The sequence below is a fragment of the Nematolebias whitei genome, chromosome 23, assembly GCF_014905685.2.
Source record: "Nematolebias whitei isolate Nwh7 chromosome 23, NemWhi1, whole genome shotgun sequence".
NCBI lineage: Eukaryota > Metazoa > Chordata > Actinopteri > Cyprinodontiformes > Rivulidae > Nematolebias > Nematolebias whitei.
In genome coordinates, this window is record NC_056520.1 from 13661228 (window position 1) to 13671636 (window position 10409).

At 41.4% G+C, this 10409-nt stretch overlaps 1 protein-coding gene across 1 annotated transcript in view; it reads right to left on the reverse strand.

Moving 5' to 3' along the window:
- Positions 1 to 1660: 1660 nt before the first annotated feature.
- The window catches only part of LOC119429066 (protein Shroom2), a 43298-nt gene continuing 34549 nt past the window's right edge, over positions 1661 to 10409 (reverse strand). The window contains exons 6-9 of the mRNA XM_037696783.1: positions 8524 to 8976; positions 5796 to 5970; positions 5450 to 5722; positions 1661 to 2127 (exon numbers count right to left, since the gene is read on the reverse strand). Of these exons, the coding sequence (XP_037552711.1) occupies positions 1855 to 2127; positions 5450 to 5722; positions 5796 to 5970; positions 8524 to 8976 (1174 nt within the window). The 3' untranslated portion in view covers positions 1661 to 1854. The remainder of the gene's footprint in view (positions 2128 to 5449; positions 5723 to 5795; positions 5971 to 8523; positions 8977 to 10409) is intronic.

Consider the following 10409-nt stretch of genomic DNA (forward strand, 5'->3'; position numbering starts at 1 on the left):
CTAATATTGGGTCTAAATGAGTTTTTTTTTTGTGATTTGAGCCACTTTAGTTTTAACCAGACAGCTAGTACTGCTCCAGTTTACAAGCTGAAACAATTATCAATAGAAACTGATGCCAAATGAACATCACCAATTAAAAAATCAACTTCATTGTCTACTAGACCACACTCCAGCCATAGAGTGACTGGTTTTTCTAACGTAAGGGCCAGAAAAAATGGGGCATCTTTGAACATCATCATCATCCTTTGAAATGCTAAATACACACAATTAATGACAAATCAAAAGATTGTGGCAAACGTTTTGCCTGTTTCTCAATGGAAATGTCACAAAGTCAAGAGCTGCCCCCTCTGATTGGATTTTCGGACACCGACTGCGATTAAAAGTTTCACAGAAGCACAGAAACTCCTCTGCAGTGTTCAGTGTTTTCAGTTTAATGCCTTTAAAATGGTGAAAAAGCAAACTGCAGACATGCACCCAGTCCACAGAGATCACAGCTACAGGAGGCACATCTGAAGTTGGTACAGCAAATGAGCAAAACAAAACAGGTAAAGTGCTAACTTTTCAACCAACTTCAGTTTCTCATGCTTGGATTAAAGCTTCAGACAAAAGCAGTTTAAACGGAAACCTTTGACGTACAAAAATAAATACAGCGAGCAGCGTGTGAGACTACTGTCCAACTGGAATCAGATTCACATCCAAATTACATTATTTCTCATATGCAACACTTTCATTTGCACGAAACGAACGAGCGGAAAAAAAATGACCAAAAATCTCACGGACAAAACACCTAAAGCTGGATGATAACTAAACCAGATTTTAACTGTTTCATAATTAATATTAAGAAGAAAAAAAGTGGCTGAAATAAATTAAAAAGATAAATCTGCCTACATAAAAGGCTACAATAAATTACTAAAACATTACATTAAATATTAAAATCCCCTGGTGGTAAGAACACATCCAACAGCAGCTCAGTGGAAACATTTAAACGGTAAGATGTAAAGAAATAAAAGTCAAGGACATCAAGAGATTTGGGCTTTTTAACCGTCTCTTTAGGTTTTTATCTTTTTAGGACGTGTTGATTTGAATCCGGAACAATATGATCAACTCAGTCTGAAGAACAGCTTCTTTGTTGCTCTAAATCTAAAACAATTCAGCAAAAAATAAAGTAAAAACAGATATTTGTTAGCAAAATGAGCGTATCTTTATGTATAACTTATCTATCTTACAGATTACAAATCTTTTTTTTTTTTTTTTTAACTTTAGTTGTTTTTGTGTGTTTTTTTGGTACTCCTGACCATTAAAGGAATCAAATGGCTTCAAAAACAGCAGATCTGCTTGTTTAAATAGCTCCTTTCCAGGGGTTCCCAACACTGGTCCTTGAGGAACACCATCCTGTATATTTTATTTGTTCCCCTGCTCCAACACCTGATTCAGTAATTGAATTACTTCCTCATGTTCTGCAGAAGCCTGTTAATCACCCATTAATTAAAACCAGGTGTGTTGGAGCAGAGAAACAACTAAAACATGCAGGATGGTGTTCCTCAAGGACCATGGTCGGGAACCCCCACTTTTAGGCAGTGAAGAAGGTGTAATGTGTCCTGCTTTCTGCATTTTGCTCTAAATTCAGGACAAATGTCATTAAACGGTACAATCTAGCCAGTCTTCTTGAAACTTGAAAAAAAAATCTCGTTTTATTATAAGTGATTTCTCCTCAACGTCTTGCGTGTTTTTGGTAAAAACCTCTCAGCATATGACAAACGATTTTATCTGAGTTCTAAACTTGAGACGTATTAAAAAAAATTCAACAAATCTCCCCTTCAGAAGAATTCTTCCTCGTCCCGATGCAGTTTGTAATCACAGCAGGGGCCTCTGCTCCAGTGGCAGACTTTCTACCAGGCACTTCAGCTGCTCCTCACCCAGCTTGATCTTGTCCTCTAGCTTTCGCTGCTCGATGATGAGCGCGGACTTCATCTTCACGAAGTGTCTGTAGTCGTCCAGGCTCTCCGCGTCCAGGTGGGCCTCCATGATGCCGGACACCAGACGCTCCCGACGGTCCAGGTTCTCCTTCAGCTCCTTGGCGTCGTCGTGCTGCCTCATCAGTAGCTTACGCTTCTCGGTCAGGGTTCGCTGACGGAGGACAAAGAAAAGTTATTAGTCAGCAAATAAGAACAGAAAAAATGTTAATTTAATCAGATCCCATTAACTCACAGGAGGTTCTTTAACTTCATGACAGAGGCAAAAACAACCACCATGTATAACTGCTTAAAACACCACTTTTTAATATTGTTTTCACAATAAAAAAAACCTTTTAGAGTCATCTCAGCCTGAAAAAAAAATATATATAATTTACAGTATATGATTTTTTTTTCAACTCTTGCAGTTATTTTCATAAAACTCCACATTTCAGGTCATGTGGACAGTTTCTTTTGTTATGCGACATTTCGTCCTTTATCCGAAGGACTTCGTCAGTCTGAGGAGCCCACCAAACCAAACTGAATCTCAAAAACGGCTCACTCCCAGAGTGTGTTTTGAACCACTTTGGCATGGCTACCTTTAGAGTTGACGGGGGAGAGGGCGGGCCCCGGAGGCCATCTTATCACCAACAATTTTTTTTTTTTCCACTCTGGGAGTGAGCTGTTTGTGGGATTCCGTTTGGTTTGATGGGCTCCTCAGACTGAAGAAGTCCTTTGGATGAAGGACAAAACGTCCCAGCAACAAAAGAAACCGTCCCGATGACCTGAATGAACATTGCTGGATTTATACCTGGATTAATGAACATGAACTTTGGTCTCCGCATTTAAAAAAAATTTTTTTTGGACAAAATATTTATTTTATGGCAATTTTTTTGTTTTGCCCGGTGTAGCGTCCAATTCTTCAGTATGGAACTGCATTTTTGTACTAAATGTTTACTCATGCACATTGCAAGTGTGCTTTTGCTCTTTGCATCACAACAAACAGCTTTGTTGGACGAGATGAGAGGCCGAACTCCACAGCATCGTCCAGCTGAGAAAGACGTACCTCCTTCGGGGTAAGTTGAAGTCTGTCCCGATAAAATCTTTACCGAGGCTCTCAAACATAAAAGCAAAGCGTCACTGAGTCAGCTAATATAGATCCAAAATGATAGAGAAAGAGGTAAAATAATAAAAAAGCAACACTGAAGGGAATGCATTATTTAATGGTATGATAAGTATGGGATAAAAAATGCATTTATATTGGGATTTCCCTGTGATCAGTTTCCCCCCTAAGGAACTCTAGCATGGATTTTCAAACTTTTTGAGTTCAGTGACCCCTTACAGGGGAGAAAAAGTTTCAGGGACTCCCTCATAACCCTCATGTTTATTAAATTGTTTTCTTCAATTTGTCTCTTTAATGCAATGGAAATATTCGTGTAACACAAATACGTAAAACCTGTTCTTTAATAGTGTTAATAACATGGGGTAGTTTTCATTCATTACACACCTAATTAACAATATTTTTTTAATTTCAACTTCCAAAAATTACAGTTTTGAGCAAATTAACAGCATCAAAAACTGTTTTAAAACTTTACCTATTCACATAATGAACATAATAAATGTGTTGCCACTTCTTCAAATGATTACAGAAAACTTAATTTAGGCTTAATTTGGAAACCAATCGATGCTGGAACGCAAATAGCGAGGTGGGGGTGGGGGTGGGGGTGGGGGGATCCTCCCCCAGAAAATTTTGAATAAAGTAGATATGATTTCCTGCATTTGAATGTATTTTAAGGGGTTGTTAAACATCTATGTGCTTGTAATTTTTTTAATTACTTGTTTTTTTTTGCTGACCCTCAAGTACCGGCTCGTGGACCCCCGGGGGTCTAGTGACCCCAGTTTGAAACCCCCTGCTCTAGAGGGTAAGAAAGTAAGTAAATTGTATTTATGTAGCACCTTTTACAGGTCAGAAACCACAAAGTGCTTTACAGAATACAAGACATAAAAACACAAACGATAAACGATAGTAGTAGTGTACAAAGTAGTAATGTTACCGTCAGGCTATGGGAGCTTTTTTAAAAATTCTGACCATGCAAAAAAAAAAATTTTTTTTATTTTTTTTATTAGAAGCCTTTTAGGCTTTGACAAATGTTGTTGACAGCACCATAAATAAATAAAATCAGAAAAAAAATGATGTATGGCAGATTTTTTTCCACATAATAAGACCTTTGGAGGTTTAAATCAGTAACAACACACGTTTCTGCAGTTGGCTGTGGAAAGTCACATTTTTGATCTTTGAGATTTCTACTAACTTATAACGGAAATAAAAGCCCTAAACATCATATTCTCGTTCTTTCTGGGCTTTTCTGCATAGTTAGAGTGCTTAGTTAAAACAAACAAACTGTTTTCTATAACATAATGATACTCTGTTGGCAAATCCAACATCCTGACGTTAAATGGACACTTGCTAGAAAACAATGAAGTGAGTGCAGTACTTTTTCTTTAGTCTGGTTCTGCCAGCAAAGAGTCTTGGCTCTCCAGCCGAAATTCAGTTCAGTTTATTTCTATAGCGCCAAGTCACAACAGAAGTCGTCTCAGGACACCGAACAGAAACTTTCATATATAAAATAAGTAAAAGGTTAATTGAATGAATTTATCTGAGGAGCAGACTGCTTTGAGTTCTCATATTGAGCAAGCAAGAAGGCGACAGTGGAAAGGAAAAACTCCCTCATGAGGAAGAAACCTTTAGCAGAACCAGGCTCAGGACAAGCGGCCATCTGCTTCGACCGGCTGAGTTTGAGAAGAACAGATACACAATGGCAGGTCGAGAATCCCGTTAAGATAGAAATAGTATCAAATGAAAACTATTCAATTGTAACAATTCCTTTAAGGACATGGGGTCGATTTGTCTTCTAGTAGTCTAAGTCTATAGCAGCATAACAAGCCAACCCTAACTATAGGATTTATCAAAAAGGGGAGTTTTAATCCCAGTCTTAAAACTGGACAATGTGTCAGCCTCACGGACAGAAACTGGAAGTTGGTTCCACAAGAGAGGAGCCTGATAACTGAAAGATCTTCCTCCCATTCTGCTTTTAGAAACTCTAGGAACCGCGAGTAAGCCTGCAGTCTGCAAGCAAAGGTCTCTGTTGGGAAAATATGGACCAATAAGATCTGTAATATAAGATGGAGCTAGGTTGTTGAGGGCTTTGTAGTAAGATTTTGAATTCGATTCTGGATTTGACAGGGAGCCAGTGGCGAGAAGCTAAAACTGGAGAGAGATAAAGACGCCGTTTTTGATGATTTGTTTTAATTTTTGTTTTCATATGACAACAAAAGCTGCGACCTTTGTAAATTCCCCGTCTAGTTTTAAATGCTGTTTAAAAAAAAAGAAAAAAAAAGTTGATGCAACTTTAGAACAACTAGACATTTGATGAATCTTTACTGAAAAATGTTGGTTCTAGTTGGCAAAATGAAAGTGGCCTCATGTGAGCAGTCACCTTCTCCTCCGGCAGAGCTTCGTCCTCCAGGCTGTTGAGGGCGTTCTCCACCCGGGCGAGTCGCCCCGACAGCGACAGCAGCAGGCTCACCACCTTATCCAGGTCGCCCACAAACATGCAGAACTTATCGAGCTGGTTGGGCTGGCAGAGACGCTGCACGGTGGCCTCCACCTCCCGACCCAGAGCCTCGTTGTCCTCCACGTCCTCCTGCAGGCTCTGCCGCGCCTCCCGCAGCACCAGCAGCTTCCGCGCCAGGCTGGAGATGAGCTCTTGCTGAAGAGGACAATTACAGAAAATCACCTTCAGCGTCACTCGTTCTGTTGGGACCAGAGTGGATGGGTTCTACCTTTTTACTGGCCAGGTCCACATCCAGCTCATCCTCAGAGTCCTGCTCCTCCAGCTGCTCCTGCATGTCCTTCATCTTGATGAGGAGCTCGGCTTTGGGAGCAGATGTGTTGTAGTAGGAGGAGCTGGGGACCAGGGAGGCTGAGGCCGAGGAAGACGCATCCTCTTCCTCCCTCCTGATGGCAAACACCAGAGAAAAAAACAAACATTTGTAGCAAATTATAAAAGTGGTTAATGGAAAACTAGTTAAAATGACTGGTGTAATTTTACAATTTGTCCACCAGAGGGCACCACCTTCACCAGAATTTTCAATCTCTCCCTGGCCCAGGCAGTCATCCCTCCCTGCTTAAAATCTGCAACCATCATCCCAGTGCCGAAAACGCCTACCATCACCAGCCTGAATGATTACCGACCGGTGGCTCTCACTCCGGTAATCATGAAGTGCTTCGAGAGACTGGTTCTCCAGTGCATCAAGGACTATCTCCCTCCGAACTTTGACCCCTACCAGTTTGCATATCGCACCAACAGGTCCACAGAGGATGCTATTGCAGTAGCTCTCCACACCGCGCTGAGCCACCTGGAACAACAGCACAGCTACGTTCGAATGCTCTTTGTGGATTACAGCTCGGCCTTTAACACAATCATTCCGGACATTCTTATAAACACATTGGACAATCTCGGCCTCCCCCCACTCACATGTGCCTGGATAAAAGACTTCCTAACCAATCGTCCCCAATCTGTAAGACTTGGTCCCCACCTCTCCTCCACTCGTACGCTGAGCACTGGCTCCCCACAGGGCTGTGTGCTGAGCCCCCTGCTGTACTGTCTCTACACCCATGACTGCAGCCCGGTCCACAACAACAACCTCATCGTCAAGTTCGCTGATGACACCACAGTGGTCGGACTAATCTCTAAGGGAGCTGAGACATTTTACAGACAGGAGGTCCTGGAGCTAGCAACCTGGTGCTCAGCGAAAAACCTGGCTCTGAATATAAAAAAAACCAAGGAGGTAATTATTGATTTCAGGAAGCACAGCACCAACCTAGGCCCCCTTCACATCAATGGCGAGTGCGTGGAGAGGGTTCACACTTTCAGATTTCTTGGTGTCCATATCTCTGCTGACCTTAACTGGAAAGAGAACACCACAGCGGTCATCAAGAAGGCTCAGCAGAGACTACACTTCTTAAGAGTACAACCTGAACACCAAATTGCTGCTGACCTTCTACCGCTCGTCCATCGAGAGCCTGCTGACATACTGTATCTCAGTATGGTACGGCAGCTGCACCCTGGCTGACAGGGAAAGGCTTCAGAGAGTAGTCAAGACAGCACAAAAGATCATTGGCTGCCCTCTCCCCTCCCTGATGGACATTTACACATCACGCTGCCTCAACAGAGCAGAAAGCATAATCAAGGACTGTTCACACCCGGGTTTTGAACTGTTTGACTTGCTACCTTCAGGGAAACGCTACAGGTGCATCAGAACACGAACAAACCGATTCAAGAACAGTTTTTTCCCGAAAGCCATCACCACACTGAACTCACACATGCACCGATTTAATAATCTAACCTCCCAAACCCCTGGACTTCTATTGTGCAATACTACTGACATTTCATACTCTCAATCACCTTAACAACCTCACTAATATCCACAATGTGCAATATAATTCGCAGAAACCCGTCGTAAGCTCAGAGGTGACAGGGCTTTCTCTGTTGCAGGTCCACGACTGTGGAATGAGTTGCCACTGAGTGTCCGGCAGGCTCCCACACTCTCAGTCTTTAAGTCTCGCTTGAAGACCCACTTCTATTCTCTTGCCTTTAACACGGTGTGATTTGTTTTGGTCCGGTCTGTTCTCTACTCTGTTGGCCATTTTAGTTAGCTTCTGCTGCTATTTGTATCTGTATTTTTATTTTATGTTTTCCTGTCTGCTGTGCATGTTTGTTTTCCTTTGTACAGCACTTTGGTTGGCCTTGTTGCTGTTTTAAGTGCTCTATAAATAAATTGGTATGGTATGATATACAATTGTGAAATACTTGTATTTTTTACTTTCATTATTATATCTATATTGCGTTACATTTTTTAAATATATTTTAGTGTGTGTTTTCTTCAGGCGTGTTTTTGCACTGAAAAAAGGAGTGGCTCTTAATTTCATTGTACTGTGTATAATGACAATAAAGGCATTCTGATTCTGAAAACTAGTTAAAATGACAGATGTAATTTTACAATTTGTCCACCAGAGGGCAGACTTAAACCAGGTTAACAAGCCCGAACTGGTCAATAAATTCATTCAACCTTTATTTAGACAGGTTAGTCCCATTGAGCCACGGGGACTCATTTACAAGAGAGGACTGAAATTAAATTTATCTTGAACTTTGGCTTTATCTGTTAAAACAATGAGGGCAAAAACTGGACTTTAGAGACGTTTGTGTTTATAAAATCACCATGAACCATAAACGCTTCCTGAAGACAGGAGGGTAAAATGAGGAAAAATTGAACGTTTTCACATGTGCTTCATGCAGAGCTCCAAGTTTTCATAAAAAGTCTAGCTGGTTGGCAAAGAGTTTGAAACAAAATTAATATTTCGGCTTTTTTTTTTTTTTGATAAACTGAGTGAAAGGGGTCGGATTTTTTTTTTCTTCAAAAGTGACTAAATGTCGGCATTTCTCTGTAAATATCCGGATACAAGACATAAATGTACAAATATAAAGTTCTTTCTGCTCAAATGTCCCACCTGGTTAAGGTGGGCAGTCTGGACCCTGCAGACGCCCTCCTCCGCTGCTGAGCCCCCTCCAGGATCTTCTCCTTTGCTGGGAAGAGTCCCTCCATCAGGTCCATGGTGGTTTTCCTTCCACTTTGGTCCAGGATGTCCACCAGAGACTTGTCCTTACCCATGATGTCCCTGGCCAGCTCCTGCCTCTTGACCTCGTCCTTGAGGTGCTGGTCCCCAACTGACCTGGACTCCTCCTGACTCAACTCTGCACCCTGTTCTGGTTGGTGGGTGGAGGTGAAGAACAGGGATGATGGTGGGTGCTCTGTGGGTTCGGGGACGCTGCCGGTCTCGCTGGTCTGATCGACTGGTCCCCGCTGACCTGAGCTGCTCTCAGTGTGGACGATCCTGATGGGAACCTTCTTCCCTGGACTGCTCACATCCATCACTGCTGGGACAGCCACTTCTTTTTCTGACCTGGTTAATAATCAAAAATAATACGATGCAGATCTTCTTTGCACTTTTTATCATCACGTCTTCATAGACAAACTAGAAATTTAAACTGTTTGTTTTTTTTTTTTAACGACTGAGTGCAACTCTACACTACACTTCTGGCCTTAACGCGTTTTTATTTTCCCACCAAGCGGACGTTTTGTCAGTTTGCTGCGCTGGAGCGTTTTAACGCAACGTCAAGATGGAAAAACATCAGCAATGACCTTAGAGAAGCATCTGTTGTTACTCATCAATTGAATTAGGTTAAAAGTCATTTCCAAACTATTCAGGATTTTTTATATTTTTTATATATATATTTAAGACAGCTGCCAATCTTCCCAGGAATGAATGAACCTGAAGGGGACCATTTACCCTGAAGGTCAGACCGTGCAATGCTCAGAGAAATGAGCTCCATCGCTGACTCAAGCTTCAGTTAGAAGTTAACGGTTAGAGGTCACAGCAGGACAACGAGACAATGACTGTGCAAATGATGTGAGGGACGGATAAGCCTAGACAATATATTATATAATTATATATATTTATTATTTGTTTGTTGTTTATTCAAATAGTTCCTTGTAACTCAAAGACAAACTGGGAGGAATTATAATGCAGCTACATATTCCATGTTGTGTTTTTCTCAAATTTGAAAACTATAAGGCAGCACGGTGGCACAGTTGGTAGAGCTGCTGCTTCTCAGCGAGCAGGACACCACAGTTCAAATCCCGGTCCGGGGGCCTTTCTGGGTGGAGTTTGCATGTTCTCTCCATGCACGTGTTGGTTTTCTCCAGGTACTATGAGGAGCGAAGGGCGGGGTACACCCTGGACAGGTCGCAGGTCCACACAGGGACACGTAGAGACAAACGAGACAAACAACCATTCACTCTCTCACTCACACCTAGGGACAATTTAGAGTTACCAATCAGCCTAACATGCATGTTTTTGGTCTGTGGGAGGAAACCGGAGCACCTGGAGAAAACCCACGCATGCACGGAGAGAACATGCAAACTGCACCCAGAAAGGCCCCAGGACTGGGATTTGAACCAGGGACTTGCTCGCTGAGAGGCATTCGCTCTGCCAGTTGCACCACCGTGCTGCCCCAATATATATGTACAGTATATCCAGTATATATGTACAGTATATCCAGTATATATGTACAGTATAATACATTCATACATATACATACATACATACATATACATACATACATACATATACATACATATATACATATACATACATACATACATATATACATACATACATATACATACATACATACATACATATACATACATACATACATATACATACATACATACATATATATACACATACATACATATATATACACATACATACATATATATATATACACATATATATATATATATATATATATATATACATATATATATATA